General features: G+C 38.8%; 1 protein-coding gene across 17 annotated transcripts in view; it reads right to left on the bottom strand.

The window, feature by feature from the left end:
- FARS2 (phenylalanyl-tRNA synthetase 2, mitochondrial) overlaps nucleotides 1–27,102 on the bottom strand; it is a 265,754-nt gene that overhangs the window by 106,244 nt on the left and 132,408 nt on the right. For 16 of the 17 annotated variants that reach the window (XR_003254188.1, XR_003254187.1, XM_026069802.1 and 13 more), the window contains one exon: nucleotides 7,163–7,323. Coding sequence is in view for 15 of the 17 variants with exons in the window: in XM_026069802.1 (XP_025925587.1) it covers nucleotides 7,163–7,323 (161 nt within the window). In the remaining 2 variants the exon portion in view is untranslated. Of the gene's footprint in view, nucleotides 1–6,349; nucleotides 6,480–7,162; nucleotides 7,324–27,102 lie in introns of all 17 variants that reach the window. The other variant, XM_026069816.1, reaches the window with a different exon arrangement.

Genomic DNA, 27,102 nt, shown 5'->3' with positions numbered 1-27,102 from the left:
CACTGTTCCCAGCACACTGAAAAAATAAGTCATATAGGTAACATTCTCCAACATCTCTCCGTATCTGCACTTCTGTTCAGTATCAGGCACAATCTCTCTTTTAAGCCAGAGAGAGACTATAGAACCTGTAGTTGTGGTAAATATATTCACTCAAGTTTTACTGGGAGAATGAAGTGCTAAAAATAGCCAGAGAAAGAAAGCTTGGAAAATTCATTATCTTGAAAGGCTGGATACACAGGTATGATTGCGACTCAATGAAACCGCACATCTGTCTGAGCATTTGCTTACTGTATCATAGGATGAAAAAGACAGTAGGTTACCAGTATGTTACTCATTTGTGGTTTGCTGGTATGCAAGCTGCTGATTGTTTGGACCTGGGCATAAAATACACACAAAATTATATTAGGACAGGTTAACTTTGAATTCAGAAGCAAAGTGCATTGTTTATACCAATTTCCATCACCCCTCTTCTGTTTCTGAGGTATTTCCAATTTTTGGAGAGTTGCAATAAATGTTTCAGCACTACTCTCAGTTAGACAACACATTACTCATTTTCAACATTTTACCCCCTGAAATTAGTGATAATACTTTAAAGCACAGATTTGCTTTGATGATTTGTGGTCATTACTTTTGTGGTCACCCAACACTTCTTGATTTTTCAAAAGGAGATGAAGAGTAGATATGTATACTGCAAAGTCTGGGATAATTTTCTGATCGATTTAAAAAAAGATATTTCCATCAACAGCATCAACAGTTCTTTGCCTTAAACCCACTCTTCTTTTTTGTGTCTTTCCCTTCTTTCCCTCACTCCACATCTTCTTTGGACTTCCCATTTACCTCCAAAGTTTCAGTATTGCTCCTGATAGCCAGACTACATCTCTTTTCTCTTCTACCTTTCTCTTACTTTGCCTTACTTGTATTTCATTTTTTCTTCGCATGTGACAATCCATCCATCGTGTCTCCTCTCATTTCTAAACCACTATTTTCTTCTTTCCTTCCTGCTTTTTTGGCCAACTGTCTTTAGTTGAGAACCAGAATTCAAGTCCTGTTTATTCTTCAGATGCTTGTTTGTTGACATTCTTTCCCAGCATGGTTCAGTAACACTGGCTGCTATCAACAATTTTTTTTTTAATGTATTTTAGGGGTTGTCACATTAAACTCTTGCTGTTTCTAATAGCCATTTGAAAGCTTTCTTTGCTCCAGCTCTACAAGGTTCTGATCACTCTCAGCTGGATCCTGGGAAGTATAGAGATCTCTGACCTGAAACCATTTAGGCACTTAGGATATGTTTGACTTGAGCACAGGAACAATCCCACTTATTTAAATGGAACTACTTGCAAGTTTAAAGCTCAGCATGTGCTTCAGTACTTGCCTGACTGGGGCCAAAGGGCTCAGGATCGTAGCACTTCAATAACAGCATGGGCTACAAATGAATCAAGATTTAACACCCTGATGATAGAAGGCTTGATGATCAAGAGATTTCTAATCCAATAGTGCAGCCTAGTACTGGGTCTCTGCAATGAAGGAGGTATTTTTGACTTCTTTCCRTGGCTATGCAACACCAAAAAAGGAGTTTCACAATGTTCTGCAGAGTGTACAGACAAACCTGAGATGRTATATGGCACTGTAAAGGTTTTATTGACATTCATTTAAGATGATCTATATAACTCACCCATAAGAAACTCAACCTTCTCAAAGTCATGCCAATAAAATGTTTATGCTAGACCATCATATATTCTCTGTATGTACCTCCCTATGCATACACACTCACACACTTCATATATCTTCAATTACAATAAAACTAATTAGCCAATAAATCACAGTTGAGGCTGCACCTCATTTGTTCAGACATCTAAGTTCAATTTACATACTAATGGTTGCGTATTTGCCTTTAATAGATGCACTATTAGAAAGTAAACATAATAAATGAATAACCATTTAAGCATGGAGTTACCTAATCTTGATGAAAAATATCTGAAAATGTAGCAGCCAGTGAATCTATTTACTTTTTTATTGGGAAATAAAGCTAATCACAGACTAAGAAGATAAATATAAATTATACAGCGTAGCATACTAATGATAGATCAGCCAGACCCACCCTTTGCAGGGAATGTAATAACATCAAATTGGTGGAAATAGCTGACTTATACATTAGATGCTCTCCTTTTGAAGCATGGAAGAAAGGGTACAGGCTAAGCTGATTTAATTTGCAAAAGTTTCCTCTTGGATCTGCCACTGCATTTTATTTTTGGCATCTCCTAAAGGAGGACAAGCTACCTGTCTCCCAGCAACAACCAGGTAYGTGCATAGGAAAGATGCACAGGGATGATGACTGTCTCAGTAAACTGAAGAGTGCACAGTGAGGTTAGAAAATGGTACTGTGTAACTGTGTGAACGAGAGGTCTCACATATGTAGCAAATGGTGCAAACTGCATTACTGGATAAATCCCTCACCATTACAAGAGAGGCCTAATTTATACAACACACTCAGCAAAGGGAAACAGGAGTGTGCGAGGTCCAGCCTTTGCTAACTAGCACTATACAGGATTGAGGAGCCTACCTTGATTTCCTTACTTGTATAATAAGCTACTTCCTCCTACACAACCACATCTTTTGGAAGAGATCTCCTTTTTCTCATCTTCTGCTGACCTTGGCTGTTTACTTTTCAAAGCAGAGACAGTCTCCTAACATTAAGATCACAGACCCCATTTTGGCTACAGCTGTGCAGCAGGTGAACTGAGCGTCACTTCTAGCTGCTCATCAACCCTCTCTCTCTTCTTGCCCCACTGCCAAAGGTTACCAGCCCTTCAGGTCTCCCAGCAGAGCTGCTGTTGGAGCTCTGTCTGTCCTGGCTTAATCAAAATGATCCTGCTTAGAAAGTCTACCGTTTCAAGTATTGAAGCTAACACAGGTCATTTTGAAGCAACTGAKTTTGGAGAGACTGCATGTACCAGCAGATCTGAGGAAGGACTAGCCCCTGGAGACGATGGAAGGGAGTGGTGAAAAGAAGGTACTGTTAGGGTTACTGTATATATTGTGGAATATTACGGATACTGTGGAAATGAGGAAAAGAAGGAGAAAGCAACTCCTACAGTCTCACACAGGGAGTCTGCAGTTTATCTAGGAATCAAATCCAGACCCCCTCTGTACCAGTGCTTGCCTTAGAACAACATAAACATGCTGCTGCTTCACCTCAGTCAGGGCCACAAGGATCATCTGYAATCGAAATAAATAATTATTTGAAACAACAGCAGCAGCAGCTGCCGCCACTACTGCCACCAGCAAATGAAAGTGACTTTGTGAGGAGAGAATGCATCAGCAGTCAATTGACACGACATGCTGCCTGCTCGCTGTGGCAGTGAAATGATGGAGATCCCAGGAACCGTCCTGCCTAGAGAGCCCATTCCTCTTAATCAACACCTCCGAGCATGCCACACTTCATCTGAACTGTGAGTGCCTTCCTTCCCTAAATGTCATTTCATTTTTGTACCTTTTCTTGTGAGTTGTCAGCCCATGGACACGTCTTTTCCACAAGAATGCTGGCTCAGCATGAACCAGAAAGCAACTGCATGCAAGTATGCTCAGAGTGCTGATGAACAGAGATATAACACAGCATACTAGATCGGATCCAAGCCATTTATTTTACAACTCACACCTTGCAGGTGCTTAGTCTTTCTTGTCCTGTCCATCCTCAGTCATCCTCATTTCATAGTCTGAATAGAAGCCCTACACATAAGTGAYTGAAGGCAAGTAACTAGCCTCTGATCCCCCATACTGCTGTGACTTATGCCAAATTATAGCTTGAGCGATTTAGCTAATCCAGACCAGCACAATAATCTGATCTGTGGGGAGAAGCACTCTAACATTGCAGTGCTGAGTGATCACAATGATACCAGCACCATCAGCTTCTCCCAGCACCTTTTTGACCTACTAAAGCCTGTGTGCATATCTTGAGCAACTGTGATGAGACAGAAAAAAGCCTGACACATCCAGACTCTTAAAAGGCACAAAACATGTACTTTAAGTCTTAAGAATATGCTCAAATTAAACTCCATCTTTGAACAAGAGTATATTTATCCCAGCTATTACTAAAGGTTACTGCTTTTCAGTGCAGTGTTCGTCTATTTGAAGAACACTTTAATGAACAGAAAGAAAAATATAAATGTTGGTGCATAATACTGAGATTATAAAAATGGGGTGGGAATGTCCAAAAGTTGAGAGGTCTACCTCAGGCAAGCAGCAAAGGATGGACATTTATCCAGGCCTTGTGAGGCAGCAAGGTTGGATCTGTGTAATGAAAAGCTCTCAAAACATCTGGTCTGTCTTGGTTCAGTTCAGCTGAAAAATACTTCCATGCAGAAATTCTGGCACTTTTCTAATGTCCATCAAAAATTTTCACAGCATCAACAGTGGAAGATAGTTCTGAGATCAGGCTAAAAGTTGTTTTTTCAAATATGGTATATGAATAAACCATGTGATTCATTAATTATGACTCTTTAGAGAGTAGACAGGTGCAGAAGGTCTGCTAACTTGGCTTTGCAGCATAGCTGTAAAAAAAACAGGGAGAAGAAAAACTGGCTTATTAACTCCCAAGATCTAATGACAGCAGTGAAGACTACTTCACAATACTCTTATTTGAAGAGTCATTAACTCTTTTTAAAAGCATTGTCAGTACATATGGTCAGAGTTCRAAAGCTCATTGTAAGATGTCAGATGAAAGCTGGATACAAGCTTCCTTTTAAACAAGAAAACTATCTTGCCTTTAGTCTTTTATATTCAGAGACAGAGTTGAAAAATGTAAACTAAGGGCTAGGGAGAATTATTCTACCAAAACTGAAGATGGGACACCCAAGATGTTAAAAAAAAAAAAAAGTGTTCCTAAAATGGGCTTGATATCAGAGCAAAAAACTGTTTCTAAAACATTGACCAGATTGTATCTTTAGAATGGAGAAGGAAAGGACTTGAAATAAATTTTCACCTATTTTTCCATCTCTGCTGCTCCTCTCCCACCTCCCTTATTTTTGCAGTCTCTCTACCTTTCACTGAGTGGGCTATGATAAACTGCCAACACATTAACATGATATAGCAGTAGTTAATGGCCCTGTAATAAAACTCCAGTCTTTCTCTCTGGTCCAACTTAGAGTACAGTGGCAGCTGACAGTTCCTTTTCCTTGAAGGCCCCCACCTACTATATCATTCCTCCTGATCCATGTTATTGTTTCAAAATGCATTTCAGCCAATAAACCTCAATTTCATCATTATCTCTAAAATGTCAGATTATTGAAGGTCTTGCACGGAGAACTTCTCCCCTTGTACCAAGTTGAACGAAGGCCAGGTGAAAACAATGCTGCTTAGCACAAAAAATGCTTAAAGACCTATCAAGACATTGTCACCATTCTCCTGTTGATGGCACATACAGTTACCCAGCAAAACAGTGCAAAGTCATGTGCTCCTTGTGACCCCTGCTCAGCTGACACCCTAGCACTATCATCAACTAAAAAATGAAAAAAAGGGGGGGAAAAAAAGATTTCTTTCACTTCTAGCTTCCTAGAAACTGTGCCCTTTACTCTGAATCTGGTCACACAAACCTATGCCTCTGTCACCTTCAGATCACTTCAGTATGTCTGACTTTTTCTGAAGATGAACATGACAATGACAACACAACCTACAGAAGGCAGCCACCTCATCTTCTGTTTGGCTCACCCTCAACATTAGACCATACCATTCTGACAATCTGGGCTCTCCCCCAAATATCCAATCTACTGTTAATACCAGTTTGAGGATTGGCTCCGCAGTTTTAAAGCAAGCAAGAGCTTTCATCTTATTTTCATCAAAGATCAGATTACAATCCATAAACCAACCTACAATCTATGCTCCCCAGAAATGGTGCCAACAAGAAAGATCAGGGCTGAAATGAAGAGGACATGAGCATCCCTTCTTGAAAAGGACAACTTTCTGTGAGAGACCAGGGAAAACTATGGACAAACCCACCTTCAGGAAATATGGTAAAAAGCAGTCTTCTTTCCATAAGTGATAGCTGCAGTCTGACTATCCCAATGCCAGTATCACAAAAGCAAAGGAGAAAAAAAAAATCCAAATACATTTTTGACTCTATCAGAGAGGATGTGCCAGAACTGCCATGAATCCCAAAATGGATGCTGCTACTGGTTTGATGTGGAGACTGCTCAAATATCATCTAAGCATGATATTTCAATTCTTAAAAAACTTAAACAAGCTGTTCACAAGCCAAGAAAGGAAAAGGGTAAAAGGCAGTAGCAATAAGCATTTTAACACGTTAATATTTCAGACTTCATCAGACTTCTCCTACATAGCTATCAGCTCAACTCACCCATAGATTAGCAAAACCAGTTGACTTGAACCTTCCTCTGCCCATGCTGAAGAATATTATGAAAGAAGCATTTCCACTCTATCCAGTTATGTTTGATTACTTTCCTACTACAAGTGAGACAGGTTGCCAGCTAGAAAAAACACATGAAGCCTCAATACAGGAGTTAGAAAAGAAATATAAAAGAAGTTRAGCCTGCACCTTCCGCCCCACTACCACTTGGAGGAAAGAGCTGCTACTGTGTGCCAAGGCATGGAAAAGTTGTATATTAATAATTATTCCCACTGATATATTGCAGATACTGAGGCATGTTCACAAAACAATTTCCTAGCGTCTAACAGGGCAACTCACATCGACTTCAATGAATGTAGAGTAAAAAACAAAGGGAAAATTTGGGAATGTATTACAATATTTGAACAGTCAGCATCCAACAGATTTATATATTAATACAGAATTACAGCTCCAACTCAGGAACATGCCCAAATCAGGCACAGGCCTAAATCAATCCCTATTCTGGAGAAATTTAAAAATTAAATATATGCTTAATATTTCATGTTCAGCATATAAATATACGCTTAATATTCAGAAGAAAGATAGTCATTGCATATCAGCAGCAATTCACATTACCTGGCTCAAAAAATGTTATTGTCAAAAGCTGAATTTTGTTGTAGTATATCAGAGAATCACGATAGCTGGAAAGCTGATGTTTTAAAACCTCATTTGTTAATGGCATAGAATTTTAAATATGTTCTATTCTCTAGGGATACACACACTTTTTACCAACAGAAAATTATTATCATATATACATTATTTTACCTGGAATTTTATTTTTTGGCAAATGTGAGGCACAATAAACTGCTTCAAGAAGCGTTCATCTTCACTCCAGAACAGTCGGATGTCAGGGATATCGTACAGGATCATGGCCAGCCTCTCCAAACCCAAGCCAAATGCCCAGCCAATTTTATCCTGAGCACCAGCTGCAAGAAACAAAGAAATAAACAAGATAAAAATTCAAGAGCTTAAGTTCGCTGTGTGAAAAGCTGCTGCTAAAATGTTCATCTCTTTCCCAAGAAAAAAAGCTGAAGTGGAAAGACAGCAAAGCCTGCAAATAATTGCCAAATGAAAGATGTAAAGGACAGATCCTACCTCCATCAAAAATAGCAGCAAGATTGAGCATATCACTGAGCGCAGGAACCAAAAGTGGCAATAAAGAAAAGCTGCACTCTTGGCTCTCCAAAGTTTCAGACAGACTTTGAAGAATGCTGCATATCATTACACACCACTTTTATTTATTGTCCTTAGAGCTGAATGTTTCCCCTCTTACTCGACTGTATTTTACAATACATTTAGACATGAATTTCCAATTCAAAATATTTCATTCGGGCTGACAGCCCAGGCCAAGGCAACATTAACATCATGGCCAAAGTTCRAGAGTATCAAAACCGCTTCTTTTGAGGCATCTAGAAGAAACAGAGCAATCGTGCACAGAGCAATGGGATGTGAGGCACCGCCACATTAGCATCGCATCTCCAGTCAGGGACCTCCCGGGCTGCTGTACCTGRGGAAAGTCACTGCTCCCATATATGCAAGTCTCTTTTATGCATCACTGCATATAAAAAGACAAGAATATTTAATATAGAAGAGCTTTACAGATATTAATGATGCAACATTTCTGTCTGGAAAGTAAATATTCATACCTTCTTCATTTACAGGACAGAAACACTGAGTGATTTTTTTCAAGACCAGGGAACCAGACTCCATGTTTAGGCATCATCCGAATTAATATCAAGTAAGTTGAGAGCCCAGCAGCTTTGACAAAGGCTCAGAGTTTTTAAAAATTTAAACAAACATCTAAACAAACACACTTGCACTGAAGGGGTGCAGGGGAGTTAAAGAGAGACTTCACCTCTCCCCATCAGCACTGGCAGTGTGCTCCCAGGTCATATAACATTGCTGTACATCTCACAGCTATCCAGTTAGACCAAGGCTGTACCTGCCCCTAAACATTAATTCAAATACTAATTTTTTGAAAACTCTGAACTTAGCAACTTCCCCACTGTTATGCAGGAGGCTGGAGGGAGAACTCTGCTTTCTGATTTCCGTCTCTATTATCAGAGCAGAGAAAACAGAGTACTCCCAGTATTTGGGCTTTTATCCTGAGATATGCTGCCATATTCAATGCAGAGAGGAAACAATAGAGCCCTACGTAAATTAGGCGATGGCATAATGAGGCTGGGGAGAGAGACACAGTCTGATTTTGATTCTTTTAATTAATCTGAACCTGCCTATTTACCTGGAACTCCAGGTCCCCAGCAGAACTGATCTGAGCCCGATTTGCTACATCAGCAATGTTGCACTACTCTTCAGAGAAAACTGTCGCAGGAATTTGATCAACTTTATAACTGTCATCCCCAGAGTACTCTAGATATTCTGTCTTGTCCTTTCTAGTGAGCTCACAGTCAAGATTTTGCACTTCCTGACCTCTGAAAGTAGACAGTTAAAATACTGAATCACAGAAGTCCTAAGAAATAGAGGACAAATACGTGAACTCCAGAGGTACCAATTTACATCCTCAGTGCAGAGCCGCTCGAACTAGTATGTTTAGACCGACCAACAGATTTTTAGCCAACCTGTTCTTGGAAACCTATAATCCCTGCTACACGACATGAACAACTGCATGATTTGCTATCGTCGATTGAGTTATTCATAAAGAAAGAAAAGCAACTACAGAGAGTGCATTTAAATTTGTGCTTGGCAAAGACTTTGAGGTTTGATTTTAAGTGTGAACCATAAAGTGTGCCTTTTCCAAGCTGAAAGTATTTTTTCTCTCCATGCTCCAGTATATAAAAATAATTAATTTTTTTAGGCTATGAAGAAGAGAAAGTAATTCACTGCAATGGCACTGCTTCCCCAAACTTCTCCAAAATTCTGGCTTATCCTTCTTAGATTATCAGCTCCCGCATCAATAGTAAAATTCCCATTCATTTCAAAAGTACCAGACTTGTACCACCAGTACAAATAAAGAATGCCCCTTTTACTAAAAAAAGAAAAAAAGAAGAAAAAAGGAAAGAAAAAGGAMAACTTAGGTGATAGGAATTCCTCCCCAAATCAGCACTGGCAAATCTCCACCACTCTCCTCATCTTCGTTTATTCTGCCTCTGATCTCTTCTCCAACTTTCTATTTGTAAAGCTCCACGTCAAAGTAATTTTTAAAGATATGACTGACATAAAGCATGTGAAGAATTACCTTGGGGAAGTTAACAAGACTAAAGCATACTCTTAAACATGTTTCTGACTGAAAATGATCAGAGGGCTTAAAAGTTAACTATACTCTGTTGAGTATAACTACTCAAAATATTTTACACCACATATATTTACATACACTGAATTTTGGCACGTAGCAAGAAGTCAAGTGAGTGCAGGTCAACTTGAAAGAAAGAAAATACCAATAACTTAAAGCTAGGCAGAAAACAGGTCGAGGTTCTGAGGAACACAGCTGGCCCAGCTGGCAAATTTCAGAGACTTGGTGATGCAATCGTAGCACCACTGTTTAAAATAACACAGCCCATTGGATAAAACATTTGTGACACACAAGCTTTCCCCAGTTTGCTCTCAAAGGTTTGCAGATTGCCAGGCTCCTGCTGCTTCATATAAAAAAAGTTGACTACCCAACTGAAGAAAACTGCTGGAAGCTTTGCAAGCCAGTTACCCAAAGATGGAAAGGAAAGGGATAAAACAGTTTAGCAAGTTTCCCTCACTAGGGCCTGACACAGCCCAATCTGACTCAAGGAAAAAAATACATGATTGCAACCATGTCTCATAGGAAAGCTCAAGAGTCCTTACCTTCCCTGAGAAGTCATATCTATCTGTCCTGTTTTTAAGCCTCCAGCCCAGATGAATCACTTTACACTTAAACAGTTACACTTAAACATAGACTAATCAAGCCATCCTCCCCAAAAAATGTTAAATGAAAGCTAAGTTTGATCAAACATATTTCATTCACAACTGAAATGCAATAAAAAGGTAAGTTAAAGCAAAGTTATTCCCTAATGTAATATCAGTCTTCAAAGATAAAGTTCCAACTGTAAGAGCACTCCATCATACTAGCACCATCCACTTACTAGCTTTCTGTGTCTTACAATACTATTACTAGTTTAAACTACTTCAGGAAGGATGGAAAACGTTCTAATTCCTTATTGAAACATATATAATGACCTGCCAGAGCTCATGGATTATATTCACTGTATCCTCAGAAATATCCRCAGACAGAAGTATTTAACTTCCCAAGGAAAGAGATGTGTATAAGTCAGGACATTTTGTACTGTGTAAGATTTTTAAGCCATATTTTGCAACACAGTATTAGGAACAGGTTAAGAAATTTTTTTTGTTATACACTTCAGTCACACTTATTTTTATATCTATGTCACCTTTTATTTAACATTTTTCTCTACTCCTGTAAAACTGCCAATAAAGAAATCTTTCTTTCAATAGAGCCTAAATTGGGTCTTCAAATTCTTATACTCAGCAGTTACCGAGAAGTCAAAGAAATTAAATTTTGATCTTGGATTGAGGCAAAGGCAGGAGCATACAACAGCCTGCAAACAAGGCGTTCTTTGCAAAATGCCCAGAAATTAATACATCCAAAGTGGAGGCAGTTGACAGCTTGGATGAGCTCCAGAAGCAAAGACCTGAACTTCTCTCCTGCTTTCAGTCCAAACCATGGCTGTTACCCGAGCAAATTCACAGACCAAAACAGTGGGCAGAGAGGTGGACAGATTCCCAAGGAGCCACAGCCTAGCCATCGTGTTTTATAAAACTCATCAATGCTTTAAACTGTGTAGAAAGTAATTCATAGACACAGCGAACACAGGCACTCCTGAACACAGGCCCAACGACTACACTGCGTGAAACACTGAATAAAATATAGCCTTAGAGTACACTGCTCTAATCCACCAGCAGAAAATAGAAGACAAGGAAAACCAAAATTCAAGGATGTAGCCTTCTTGCCAAGCACAAATCAGAGAAAAAGACGAAACAAAACCTTGGCCATAGCTGCTCTCTAGCAACGCACAACACCTCAGAGGGTGAGTGTGATTCCCAAGCCTCAGTCACAAACACACGCTCTCATCCTATTCTCAGACATCTTTTTGGGGTACCTTCCCATGCAAATAGTATTACCTCAGTCCTCCCTGGATTCTACCTAAGCCACTTGTTCTCACTCAAACATTGCTCTCAGTTTCCTTCTTAGCGTTTGATTCTCTATTCGCACATTCCCCAAAGCCAGACCAAGTCACAAGAATACTACCCAAATACAACATCAATCTCTTGTCTGGATTCCTTCACATAGAAGGCCCAACAGCACAGTAAATCAACAGCAGGGGCATATGGAGGATAGGAGTACTGGGGCAATTCTTCTCAAAATCTAGTTCTACAAATCACTGAAGAGCTCTCTACCTGAGATTTAGATTTTATTGCAAGCTGATATAAATTTCAAAAATTCCTGAAATAAAGACCTACCCCACATTCAAGCTCTACATGACTAACAGACAGCTTAGGAACAAGGGTTTGAAAAATAGGTTCTGCAAAATAAAGAAGATTCACTTGTCACTACAAACTAAAAATGCATATTCTACATGAGGGACACAGCAATGAGGCAAACCACATTTAGCCCATGTTAAATAAGCCTTTCTAAATCCAAAATTTAAAATGGTTTTCTAGTTCAGGTAAAACTCCAGCATGTCTGGGAGCCAAAGGTCTTGCATGGAAAAGCCCATACTGAGGGGCCAGTCTAATACAGAAGAGCTCAATGGTGCGAGGTCAGGTGGCTACAATGTCCATAAACTGAGGCAAAAACAARCTTGCTGAGGTTTCTTTCTGAACTGCCTTCTTCAGCTAAAGGAAAAATCAAAACCATCATATTATTCTCTAACTCTGTTAAACTGATGCATTCAGGCTCCCGTGTGCAATCCAGTTGAAATTACCTCCTAAAAGGACTTGACTTTCAGACTATGCATGCTAAATATGTCACTCCTCAAGAACTCAAGGAAAGAAGTAAACATTCAATTATGCCTGTTCTGTGGAAAAAGAACTGATCTTTTTAAATCTCATATGTGGAATAATTTTCTAACAATAATAGACACTTTGAGACCACAGCTTTCTCTCCTGGGTCAGACTGATCTGTTCTGTTTGCTTCCCTCAAAGTTCTTTTACTTAGTTTTCAAGGCTTTGATTGAGTTTTTAATATTTATGTTTATTTTTGCTCCATAATCAAAATAGCCTGGTACATACCAAAGAAACAGACTATTTAAAAAAATTCTACCCAGGGAAGCCATCCACCAGATTCAACTTTGCTCTAATATGTAATTAGCTCACATCATTATAGCATTTTTACCAATATTTCACCAGGTTAATTAGCCAAGRGGAATGGGTTTCTGGTAGGGAGAAATGGATGACTGCAGCAGAGGAGGGCAGGAGAACTGGAGTAGCAAAAAGAGGAAAGAATGAATCAAAGCGACAGCACGGAGGAGCTTTCCCTTTTTTCCATCTCGACCAGTCATTTCTTAGCTTCCATTTCTTTTATTTTTTTGCTTCTGAAATTATGAATTCTCCATTTCCTCTACCCTGCTCCTTTCCATCTTCCTAGTCTTGCTTAACTCCACTCTCCTATTTCCACAAGTCCTTGTAAACATTCATAACAAAACCAAAGAGAAAACTACTACTAAACAGAATCTTACTTAAAATTTCAGATATTTTTGAAAATTTATAAAAATACACTGCAGTAACTTTCAACCTTTCAAATGATATAAGATGAAGTGTCCACTTGACTCCCAAGTGCAATACAAAATATTGTACAAATATCTACCAATACTGTTATGGTATGATCTTCCTTTTTCTCTGTACTTCAACCTACAGTTCTGAACCAGTGGTTCTTTTTTTTTTTTCTTTATCCCTGAATATCTCAAGACTGGACACTCTCCATGGAGGCCGGTACAACCTGCTTTCCTAATTTATGTCACAGAGCACAAATGAGTTGACTTCTTGGGTCTATTCCCCCTGGCTTTGCCTGAGGGTTTGAGAACTGCTCTTTTTGGTCTGTGCATGTAAAAACAACTTCCATTCCTTTTGATAATGCTTTGCTCATTCAGGCAGAGTTGGATTTTGAGTTCTTGGGTCTTTTAACATCTTTTAATATTGTCAAATCTCCCTAGACACTGTGGCCATATAAATTTGAAAAAATAAGTTATAAAGAAATACATGAGAGGTTGCCATTTGGTGGAAAGAATGAAGTCTACAGCATAGTTAAAAAATATATAAAATTAATTTTTCAGGGGGATAAGGCACAGCTGGACAATTTCAGTCACTACATATCCACTACCCAGAGGCAAGTTTTCTGGCAAAATTTCACCAGTACAAATGTTGACTGTTAGTGTCTTATGTCATGATCTTTACTTCAAGAACAACAGACAGAGTAAGGAACAGGAACACAAAAGGCTGTCACAATCTCATACAGTCTTCAAGAGATTAAGACATCCCCAAGAGACTGAGGCAGCAGTTTATATGTATCATATGACTAGATGCTATTTAGCATCTGTTTGATACTCTTCTTCAAAAATCAAAATAGTCAGAACATCTCTATATATCACAATATCCATATAATCCCACTGCAGTACTTCACAGCAATTCTGATGACGTTCCAGGTATACACAATTAATTTATTTCCAAGGTCACAACATGAAATACCCAAATGTACCTAAATGCCTCATCATATAGCACAGGCTGGAAAATCTTTGTTCAGAAGCACTAACCCCAATTTTCCTCTCTTCTTGCTAGACAATTACTCCACCAGCCCTATGCTAATACACCAATTCAAAGGGTGTTTCTCAGTGATAGCTCCGAGTGTGACTGCCTAACTGCGGATGCCGCTTAATGTTTCATGATACAATGGAATCACCCTGTAGTGCCCACTTCTCTTCTGTGGCAGGGACTGAAGKGTTATATTCAATGCAGATGAGTTTTCCCTTCTACTTGGTTCCAAAACATCTTCCAAAATCATACCTGATCATGCAGAACATGATGGTTATTAATCTATTTTTTCTGGATTTTGGGAAGCTTCCAAGAGGAAGTAGAGGTATCTGTAAGAAGCTGCTGAGCAGAAGTGTAATTCTGGGGGAAACCATTGCCTACTTTACTACTACAAATTGCTAGGTGTCTAGTCTAAGCTGGTCTCTTAAATTCTATTGTAAATGGGGAGAGACAAGCAATCACGAATAATTATTCCCTCTATCATAAGACAGGTGGGATGAAATGCCCATGTGCATTCCTTATCTTTCCCTGGAAGAAATAGAATTTGTTTAGACAAAACACTATGTCAGGGAAATCAAGTGAGATGAATTTGACTGTGTGTGTCCATTTAATGTTGAATTTTTATCCTGAAATAAGCATGCATGTATGATTATCAGGGAGAGAACAAAAATCCCTAATCTCAGAATAATCACAGCACACACATTTCACTTTTAGATTTCTCTTTCAGATTTCACTGTTCTTATGATTTTAGTAACCTCTTTTATGTTTCAGGAACTTATAAGGCACCAGTACAGTGGGAATAGTGCTTTGAGTACTTTTTTTATCTTTTTCTTCCCCTTCTTGCACTCCACAAAGTACCTGTAGCCCCTTTTATTATAATTCATCTCATCAACTCATCTCATTCACCAGGATCACAGCCAGACCCACCCCCTGCTCTCCTGGCTTACCAGTAGAATATTTAGTTATAGACTATTTTGAAAATTAACCCACCATCTCCATATTAAGCAGGTGGCAATAAAAAATTGAATTGGAGGGGGAGTGACTGTTGTGCCTTGAGGTTCAAATGAACTCTTCTCCCTCTACTTTCTAATTTGTATGAAATTCCTGAGTTACAACAGCACCATATTTATTTCTGAAAAATAATGTTTTCTTTAAAAGTGACAGGAAGTGTATTACAATTTGGCATACAGTGGTTGAAGGAGTTTCACATCATACAGTATTAGCAGCTTCTACAGTGAATCACTATCACAGTTGGAAGCAGTTTAACATCGCAAAGTACCATGTTAATAAACTATAAACTGTATAAGAAAAGCTTGGGAAAAAATACAAGGAGAAGTTTGTTTGAAGCCCTTAAAATAATTTGTGGAAGCATCTCAGTGGTACATTTTGCACGGGCTTCTTGCCCACTCCTGCCATGTAACTGACAGGGCACATAAATGATGAGGAAAACTGATGAAAAAGCCGTAAAACATACAAGTGAAGTAGCTTACGCTCTGCGACTCTTCCTAGCAAAACAGCATGACTACAACCYTATGGTAAATGAAATCTATAAAAAAGGAAAGGAATCCTACAAGAATTTGTTTTTCTCTCAGGGACTAATATCTTGGCAAGATTTTGCTGCTATTTTTATACCTTCAAAATCAAAACCTTCATAGGCAGTCTTTCAATGTACACTTTAAAAAAGCCCTTTCATGCTATCCATCTCCATCACATTTCCCAGCAAAGGTTATCAATAGGAAAAGTGCTCTGTTTTATTTGCAAGACAATTTTTCAGGGATGACAGGTGTCCAGGGAAGTATTTGCTTTTGCTAAAATTAAAATCAAAACAGTGCTTTTTTAGACAACAGCAATGCATCCCCACAGAGTGAACTTGCAAAACTTTTTTTGGTTGGAAAGCTTGAAGGCATTCTTTCTAATGATGTATCTATTCATCAGTAAAAGGCCAGTGTCAGCACAACTTCTGCAGCAAAAAGTTGGTYCTTTTGGGATGAAGTGCATCTACAGTACAGCCATACTGACAGACCTCTTCTAATACTGGGCTGGGGGGTGACACACACACAGGGGTTTATGTGTTACACTGAATTACTGATACACTGCTGATGTACCACTGGCGCTGTACACTTACGCTTATGTAAACATTATCAGCATCCCACAGACAACTTGTCTGTGTATTACTGCAGTTACAGCTGGTGAGTAGAGTTATACTGCTAACAGCCACGAATGAAGGACAAGTTCCCTGTGAAAGGATGTGCTGCAGTTATAAGCCTGTAAGAACTCTCTCCCTAAGTATACACAAATTGTACAGAACAGCTTACTCCTTAACATAGGGAACAGCAGCACAAAACAGAGCAGCTGTTTTTTATCTTTGAAGGAGGAGGGAATTTTCTCAGAAAAGGTAGTCAAAGAAGATAAAGACCGCAAAATAAAGCACTCCAACTTCCACAGTTGCTTGAAAAATCATGATTCTACCACAATGTTCATATAAGCCTTCAATGAAATCTAGTATTTAGTATGCATAATAATTATAGATGTAGATACACACAGAATTACTCTATATAGCCTCTTATTATATTACACTGATTACCCATAAGAATGTGATGACATACAACAGAGTATCTATATTTTTCAGTTTTCATTTTAAAACAAGCCAACAGCCCACAAAAATGGGCCTTATTACAATACTTTGTGTTTCAGTGAAAACATTTAGACATTCTGAAATGCTAGAGTTAAGGTTGCCTGAGGAACACTAAAATGCCCTACTCTTAGAAATACATTATGATGCTGTCTTCAGTGAGACGTTCAAGTATTAATCTTTCCACAAGACCTTGATCTATTCAGTGCAGAGAAGAGGCAATGGTTAGTTAACGATCCCTGCTTGTGTTCCTTGCATTGCGGAACACATACCCCTGTGCCTTACGTATTGAGCATTATTCAAACAGAGCTCTGAAGACATATTATTTCTTTTATGAACTTCCACAGGAAGCATTCAGCCTCACAGTATTTGAATGCTTGAAAAATATTAAGATTTTTTTTTCCACGTGTCTCTGTGAAGTAAAGAAGTATTACTATCCCCTGTACTGTAGATTGGGAACTTGGGCACAGAGACTGTAAGATCAAAAGCATCTATTAATTTTGCTCCTAATCTGAAATACCTAGGACCTGATGTTTCTGAGCACCAAGCATTATACAGTGTTTAATATGTTCAAAGTACTGTTCCCTATTACTACAGCTGCAGCTGTGAGCGCTCGACACTTCTCCAAATCAGACCCCAGGGTCTCAAGTCAGGCGCGGAGACACAGTTAGTGGCCACATGTGGGAAGTCTGAGTTAGGAGATGTCCCTATGCTCAAGTTGGAACTTTGTCACTTAGGAAAGAAGAGGAGCTGGTTGTCTCCAGAGCAGYATTCAAGTGCACAGCACTGTCCTTTTCTGCTGTCATTTAAAGCACCCATTTCGGGCCTTCCAACTACGGACTCAGTGAGACAGATGCTTGCAAGAATAGCATCCTCTGCTCAGCTGTCCCAGCTCATTCACAGAGCAGTGACCATCCTGGACATTGAATGCTTGTCCTTTGTGGAGGGGGAGGAAGCATATAAGTTTGTGCAACCTCAGTTCTGACATTTCACAAATTGCAAATAACCAGTTTTGCAAACTTAGCAATGTTCTTTGCCTCCTAAACTGACCCTGCTCCCCCCAGAATTCCAGCTTTTGAACCAGGAAGGTCTTTCTCTCCCTTGCCTGGACTTAGCAAGGCAGCCTTGGAGATTTTGAGGGAGCGAGCCTCCCTGCTTCCAGTGAAGGTACTGATGGCTGACCAGAGCTGAGAACTGATCTGCAGAGTCTAACTTGGCTCATGCCCAGCTCAGAGCGAGCACTGGAGGAATTCAGCTGTTAGCAACCTAAGTTACTACTGAGCCTGCACAGACTGCAATTTTGCAGAGGAAGTCAGACCTAAATGAACTCCTGTGGTTGAATGTGGCTCTATCCACCACTGAGGTAATGCTCTACCCTACTCACAGGCACAATCTCTGAGAAGAAAAGTACTATTCACTGAAACCAGGTACATACCTCTTGTATGCTCTTCTTGGTTTGTTTTTCCCAAAACACCCGCCTCCTTTAGTGAGCAGTGAAWCCTGCAAATGGAATGGGCTAAAGAAGAAATCTGCCTTCACTAGAAGTTGTCTCCAAACTGAGGACATATATTTGAGAGCTAGCCTGAAGCCCCCTGAAGACAATGGGAAATATGACCACCCAGACTTCAGTAATCTACTGAAAAGCTCCTACTTCACTGAAGAACATCTCGTTCAGTGCATGGGGCAGATTCACAGAAGACAGACCACTGTCTTGTAGGGGAAAAAGAGACATGATCATGTGTGTAATCAGTGTGTGTACTATAGTACCTAAATATAAAATAATCAAGCTTCACTCTGTCAGTTTTACAGCTTCCTCATTGACTAGTTTTAATGGAAATGTTCTGATAAACATACAACGTAAGTGAAAGATTACTGCTTCACTTACAGGGTATTTCAATTCACTGCTAAAATATTTAAATGAATTAACAGAGAAGACTATTCATCTGCTTTTCTTTCTGGAGGGATGAATATATTAATAGAAATTATTTCTCTTGCTCAGTTGAAAGACTGCATTTTCAGTCCCCCCTATAAAAGGGACTCCTTTCTCAAAATAAAAGTTACTAGTTCTCTAACTAATGGTCCTTTTTCCCAGTTGGTAATTAATTTGTTGTTATGCATTGAACTTAATTTAGAGTAAGTAATGCCACTGACACTTAAAGAAATGAAAGATAAAAGAAATGTTAGACCCTCTAATTCTATAATTCCTGTGTAATGACAATTAATGAAATATTATTTTCCACTGGGAATTGCTTTAAGCGCTAGATAAAGGGGCTACTGTGCTTTTAAGATTTACTCTCATCATCAAATTGCATCTCTTACAGCTATCTGAAATATAATTAAAAGAAGATTTTCCTTAAAAAACAAGCCTACACACAGTTCTTAATTACATCTTGTTTCCTTTACGGTTTTAAAGTTGACAGCAATTGCTATAGAAACTCGTAACTGTATCTGGTAATTTTTGCCCTGCACTCATTTAGAGAAGTCCATCTTGAATATCAGTCCCACCTGTCAATAGAGGAGAATCTGAGAAATTAACATTTAGTTTTACTGGATGGATAATAATTGTTATTTTGTCACAGTGTAAATTTTCAGTGACCTTTCCAAAAAGATATAACAAGTCAATAGAAACTGTATCTTCCGAGCTTTCTCCACCCCTTATTTATTTTTTTTTATTTTTAAACAGACATCTAGAGTTTTTTACTCCATTATTAGTTGCATACATTTTCTTTTTTTTAAGGTAGAAAGAATAYGCCTAAGATTCAATCAGTAGAGGTTTTTGTTGTTGTTTTTTACTTTGCACTTTATTTTAATAGAGGTCTTCTAAGTTTTTTTTCCCCTCAGATAACATATTCAGTATTTACAGCAAATAACATCAGGTTTTCCTGCACAAAGTATGTTAAGAGCTCACTCCCCTCCTTAGCCTCTCCCTCTCCAAGAAAATGAAAAAAGAAAATCCAATAAAAATGAAAATACAAACAGAACAGCTTTCAGCAGTTGCATATTTGTGCCTCTTTTAAAGTAATGACATCTGAACACATATAGATCAGGTTATGTATATATACCTACTGAACTTACTGAATAACAGTATTTGTAAATACAAGTTACATCAGCATAGTTATGGACAAAAATTTAATCAGCCCAAATCCTATTACTTGCTCTGCACTCTACCACCATATGCTTGACATCACTTGGAGCTCCCTTCTTTCTGGTGGGCAAGGGGTCTTACCAATACTAGAGACAACGTAAACCCATAGTCCTTTTAAAAGGTGGCATCACCAGCTTCAGCAATATCCTGCCTCACTGCTGAAAGCAAAAGATCGTACAGAAAAGCACACAGAAAAGGAAGCAAAAGGGAATGAAAAGTCTTTGCACAGTTGCAGAGCCATGAGCTCACTGGGATTACAGACATGGTCCAGCATGGTCCAGCTCCAGCATGACTGGAGTGCTGGATGGACACAGGCTTTTTGGAGACATTTAAAACTTGACTGAGCAAAGCCCTGGGCAACCCACTCTGCCTGGACCTGCTTGTTTGGTTTACGGGCTGGACGAGAGACCTTTGGAGATCCCTTCCAACCTACGGGATTCTGGAACTGGCTTTATGTGCCTGCGTGGGTGCATGTGTGTGACTGCGCGCATGTGTGAGAAATTCCTGGTAGGAAAATCATGCCACTGCTCAATTTTCACCAAGGAGAAATTTTCAGCTAGGAAGAAGCCCAAAATATTAAGCTCAATAGGAAACTTTACATTTAGCCATTACACAAGATTTCAGTGGGCTTTACAAATTAAAGTTTCCTGGAAGTCTTTAAGATAACATTGCCAAAACAAATGGAGGTAAAACGTGACAGTGCAGTATTCTTTTGCAATAGATTACACTTTAAATTAATGTACTCTCAAACTAATGAGGTGATCTGTACGCAAGTTCCCTATCATTTTTTTATTTAGTAAAAAGGTAAGTGTTGCAGTTCCGGGTGGATAAACTACATACTTTCCACATGACAACAGGTCTGAATCCCAGTTTTAAGTACCAACTTTTGCCTACTCTCATCGTGAAACCACAATCAGAACTTTTATGTCACTTGTCATTTATAGAGCACTTCATCATTTCAAGGTATTGTACACAAATTAATTAATATTTAATGCAGCTATTGCGATTATATTACCATTTTACGGATGAGAAAGAGGTTGGCTCTAATGTATCACTTGAAAAGAAGTGACTGATTTTTGGATGCCAAATCCTGTGCTTCAGAGAGCTCGATTTCAAGATATAACAAGCTTCCACTGTACAGGTTATGCAATTTTGGTCATGCAACCCATCACGCAAAAGGGTGAGTATTTTATAGAAACATCCAACCACATGCACTCACACATCGCTTTAAGAATATTGCAGTAGGATGTTTACAGTGAAATGAACACAAACATGAGATTTTGTGGGTTTCCACACAAGATACCAAATACACAAGATACTAAGTTTAGCATAGGATTAGCTAACATGGTCAATTGCTGAGGTTCATGTCTTGTAATATCTATGCAATCAGTGAAAATCATGTTAAACAGTATTTTAATCCTTCTTTCTTGTATTTTAACAGATAATTATTTGGATTTTACTTTAATATTTTGGAAAACAGAAACTTCTGACAGGAATGCAATACTTCAGATCATAATCTTGATGTATATCATCATTCACTCAAATCAAGTAGATCCTGATGTAAACAAACAAAAACTGCAGACCACCTCAATTGCTCAGCACCCACTGTCTTGACTTTCTAATGTCATAATTTCACTAATGTTCTAGTTGTGAAACATTCACATCACTGTCAGGATCTTTTTTTCTACTACAAAAGAAAATGAGCATGAAAGGATGTGTTGTAATATGTACCAAAAAGCAAATTAGAGTTCTTTGGAGGATGCTTTACTTAAGCAGGCAAAACAATGCATGCTTTCATGGCTAAAGTCCCTTGGCAATTCTAAGACTGCAGCCTGTAAGAAAAAAAGAAGCCGATGAAGGCATCCAAAAAATAGTTAGGCATGCCATGTTCACAAACCTATTTGTTATGTGGAAGTAGGCCACTTCTATATTATATGGTGAGTTTTCATTGAAGTTAAACATAAGAAATAATAGGAGTCATCAAATCAATGCACAGATACGTAAAACCATCTAGACTAAAGGGAGTGTTGCAACTGCTCCATTACTAATATGGGATTGGAAAATGGATAATGCCAAGCAGAAAACTCCCCTACAAGGAGATCTCACCATCTGGCTTATCTCAAACCCAGAGGGAGTTAAATAATAAAATATAATAATTTTCCATCAGTGATGTAGCAGTGCAGAGTCTAGGAAAAGAACCAGGCAGGGCCTAGAGAGGCTAGTGTTTATGGAGCATTTTTATAGCAAGGCTCTTTATATTTTCTTGCAAACATTAAACCTTAGAGAAGCACTATGAGATAAGGCTACTACTAACCTTATCTTAGAGATGATGAAACTTGAAGCATACCACTAATATCATTAAAGAAACCAAATCAATTGCTAAGTGAATGATTAATTTGTGCTTTTTAACAGGAAAAAAAAAAGCTATGGAAAAGTACAAATCCTTATTTTGGATTTAAAATAAATCCTCTACAAACGTATGCAACCCAAAATGGAAATTAACAGGTTTCTAGGTTCATATAGAGAAGCTCTACTCTGAAACAGGCTTATAGTTTTTGGGCAGTCAGCAGGACTGTGCTGMAACTTGTACAAGAGAGGCAGAACAAGAGATCATCAAGCACAAGAGCACAAAGGTGGAAAACAGAACGAGAGGTAAAAGGGAAAAAGGCGCACTTGTGTAGACTGGCCTGCATAACATGCTCAGCTGGTGTGAATTAGTATAAAAGCTCCTCCAACATCAGTGAAGCTGTGCCAATTTAGACCAGATGAAATCTAAGCTGCCATTAGCCAAATGGCGGAAAAAGAAGAAAAGGAAAAATGAAACGAAACGAAACGAAAAAGGCAAGGCCCAATTCTTAATTATTCCGATTTCCATGCATGTGCACACAAAAATATAGTATTGGCTTCACTGCAGTTATTTCTGGTTTACCTTAGCACAAGTAAGAGAAGAATCAGAAGCACTGTGTTTCCACGGGTTGGCTCACAAACATCTATTATGCCTGCACAACAACTAGGACTATGCAACACCATCCTGTAATAACATCTCAGATCAAATTAAATTTACCTTACTTCAGACTTCATAAAACAGCCTGAAAGTTGGGGCAGACAAACCAGGAGGATTCCTGCCAAGTTATAATTTTTATTAGAAGTCATATAACAGCTTTGGAAAACTTTATCCTTAAAGAAGTCAAAAAAAAAAAAAAATTCAAAGTGAACCAAAGAAAGCTGAAACAGACTGGGCCAACCCCCCTACCCCAACCCACCCAACACGGGGAGATGAAAGAAAGTCTGGAGCGACATCTGTGCTTGGCCACCCTGCGCCTTCTCAGACAGAGGGGCTTATATATAGCTTTAGCCAATACTTACATTTTGACAGTGCTTTCAGACAAACAAAATCGCCCTTTCCTATCCCTATTTTGTAGGCAGTGTAGAAACAGAGAGAATGTCTGTGCCGCACRCAAAGGCTAAGGGTGCACAGGCTCGCTCTCCAACACGGCAGCTCAGCTGCCGGTTCTCATCTAGTCTGGGCAATAGGGACCTCCAGAAAGAATAAATTATCCCACTTCTTTCTTGCTGAGGTAAACCAGCCAGCTCTGCTGCAGCTAGTCTTTTTGTGGTAGACATATCTTGAATCACAAAAAGATCTACTCATTTGTCAAGATTGCAGAATGCTCCTGCTTCTTTCACTGACTCAAAAACTGAGGTTTCATTCCTCAATCTCCTGCTCCTAGATAAACTCATCACTATGTCAGCTTTATTAAACTAGCTTAAATTAGCAAGTCTGCCACCTATATCACAAAATCACAATTGTGTACTGATCCCAAATTTCTGACCTCAGAATTCACATAATTGCACAGATGTGCTATGATAAGAAAACTGCAAAGTCTGCCTGTATTTATCTTTCCTCTCTTTGAATTTGCACAGTTCAACTAAGAAAGGAAGGTGAATTTGCACAACTGCACATCAAGCAATGCACACAAATAATTATAACAACACATTGTACTCTGCCCTTGAACTGTTCTGTGTTCAATGACCATGGAGAAGGTCAGCCAAAAAATCCCCCAAAGCTACTGGAATAACACCTCAAAGACAAAAGACTTTCAAGACACTACATACAAATATCTACCACTTCTCCCAGCCACCACTGAAATGAGAAGGTATGAATTTTTTGCTTCATATACATTGTAAAGTTACTCCACTTGCCCATACATGTAAGAACAGAATACAGTGTAGGTGCTGATTAGAGGAAAAAGAATATGACATTGCAGGAAAAGTACTGATGACATCAAGTTTGATATTGTTTGATTGAGCCAAGAAACACACATTTGGGTCACCTACATCACTAGGGAGCCTCCCTATATGTTTGACATACTTGATATGTTTTCTTCAGCACTTTTACAAATTTGATCTAAAAGATGAATAAAAAGTAATGCTAGTGAAAATTATCAATAAAGACTAAAAAGCATCCCAAAACTTACAATAGTCTGTTAAGGTAGCATGAGCATAGGTTTCATTGGTGAGATAAAGGCACAAGGCTATCACTCAGGTTGTTAAATGGTGCCTGTCAAAAAAAGCCAGGTCTGATTATTTCAACAATAGCAGCCAAATCCATCTGGTGCTCAGTGACCATCTCGAAAGCACTTACAAGCTTCAGAGGACTGAGTTACTAAGGCACATCCTCAAGATCTATAAACAAAATCATTACTAATCAATTTTTATTTCATAAGCAGCTTTCTTCTGCCTTCCACCTTAAAGCTCAGCTGAGTGATAATGGTCTGCTAGTGAATTCTGAACACAATGGTGTGAGGTTGGTACTTCTGCAAACAAGGRCAAACGCTCTCCATCCAGAGCCATTCTATTTCTAGTTTTGTGAAATCTGATTTTATTGTTCAATAAAGTGTCTTCTAACAAACAGCTGTGCATTGGGGGAGCACAGACACAACAAAAAGCAGCTGCATATTGCAGAAGCTCTGATATAATATGCCTGGTGGTTTCAAAATTCAGCAAACGTTTACTTAAAGGCATCAGCTCAGCTATGGTCCTGCCAGCAGAACTGCCCAGCCACATGGGCATCACTGAAACTGATGACAGGATCTGCAGCGACCTTGCAGTAAAAGGACCTTCATAATTTAATTATCACACAAAAGAGCAGARCTGATCACAACAGAACCTATCAACACCGAAACACCAAAAGAGAAAACCTCTCTAAAGAAACCTCTTTGCAACACAGGTCTATACTTTGCAACTGAACTGACTAGGACCCCCCATATATACTTTTTTTTTTAATTATAGTGAGTAAGCCAAAGAAGTCAAAACTTTGAAAAAGACAACATTTCCTAAGCCTGTAGAGAACCATAAACCTTCCAGAGTAACTCCTGCCATCCGACTCAGTCTGAGAATGAGCTGGGAAACTATACCCATGCAAGTCACTACCCTGGATTGCAACAAAAGCAATCTGAAAATAATAGATGGCAATTTAAAAAGCAGGAAGGAGCCAAGCGTTAACTTCTGTGGGCAATATACAAACACTGTTAGAGAAGGCTTCAAATCCTTTCCTAGGATCTTCAGCTGTCTGGGATTCCAGATGGAGAAAAGTGATGAGTCCTCTCCATGGATCTTGTYTGACACATTAGGATTTGTATCTTTAAGACAACACTCTCTAAAGCAATAAAAAGGTCTGTAACACTCTTGTTATTTAGGAACACTGATAAACATCCCAACAAGAGGAATGTTACACAGATTTTCATCTTTAGAAAATAGCAGCTAAAAAGCCTAAGTACTACCCTACACAACTCCCAGTTGCTCTTGATATCAGCACAGGAGAATATCTTTTAATTGATCCTTCATGGCAGAAAATGAACAAGCTAGTGTTTCAAAAGAATAAACATCATCTGCTTTGGGTGGGGAGGAGGAGGAGGAGGAGGGGATTAAAAAAAAAAAAAGAAAAGAAAAGAAAAAGAAAGCACTGGAATAGGTTGCCCAGAGAGGTTGTGGAATCTCCATCCTTGGAGATATTCAAAAGCCAACCTAGGTGCACGGATTTGTAAGACACCACTTAAAATCCATGATAAATGTATGTTGATTACTTGCTTAAAAAACGTGAAATGTATTTCTTCATTTATGCAATAGGACTTTTTTCCCCGAAGAAAGATCCTCCACTGGGACTCATAAAGGCAGTAATATTTTAAGAAGTTACTATTACACTAAAAATAGTAGAGATTGTCTTGCATTTTCTTGTTCACAGCTTTATAATTAACAAAGTAAAAATGTAGGCTGTTATGTTTGATGGAAGTTTCCCTAGAGAGATCAAACAATCTAAAGCAGCAACAGCTTTCTACAATTCTGAATATAATTAGAAGAGTCAATTTATTTTTATGGTGTAAACAGTCACACTTAAATAGATGGGTCTTAGTGGCTGTCATTTGCTCTCCTTTAGGATCTTATTGTAAGGCCACCTGCAAGTAAGTCAAGTTTCTGCCACACCTTAGGGCAAGGTATTACTGTTAATTCATACCATACTAACAAATGTGTGTCTACAAGTAGGGGCACTGTATCAACAACATTACAATGCTGAATCAGAAATCAGTGTTTCAAATTTAAGGGAAGACCATCAGGATAACAGGGACTGAACAAACTTCTCTGCAGAAACACAGTTTTTCCAAAGTTTGGCCCATTTTTTTTTTTTTAAACCATTCTGCTGTGCTTAATGAAGTAGACTGTTGATTATTTGCAAGTGATCACATGTCCACAACAACGCACATTTACACACACCCATATATATGTAGTATATATATTACTATATATTTGTGTACATACATGTAGTGTGTGTGTATATATCTATACACACACAAACACATACCACCTTTCAGAACTTGAATTTTCAGAGTTAAAAAAAAAAAAGAGCTTTTTCAGCCAAAGTGGCTAATAAGAACTAAGTGTGCTTAGTGGGCCCTTTGCTGAAWGGGGTGGGTGCCCTGGTGACGAAGGATGCAGAGAAGGCAGAGTTACTGAATGCCTTCTTTGCTTCAGTCTTTACTGCTCAGGCCAGCCCTCAGGAACCCCAGACCCTGGAGGCAAGAGAGAAAGTCTGGAGGAAGGAAGACTTTCCCTTGGTGGAGGAGGAGTGGGTTAGAGATCATTTAAGCAAACTTGACACCCACAAATCCATGGGCCCTG

The sequence above is a fragment of the Apteryx rowi genome, unplaced genomic scaffold, assembly GCF_003343035.1.
Source record: "Apteryx rowi isolate R43461 unplaced genomic scaffold, aptRow1 scaffold_3, whole genome shotgun sequence".
Taxonomy (NCBI): domain Eukaryota; kingdom Metazoa; phylum Chordata; class Aves; order Apterygiformes; family Apterygidae; genus Apteryx; species Apteryx rowi.
The sequence above is the reverse complement of the archived record's forward strand: the minus strand, read 5'-3'. Positions and strand labels throughout refer to the sequence as shown.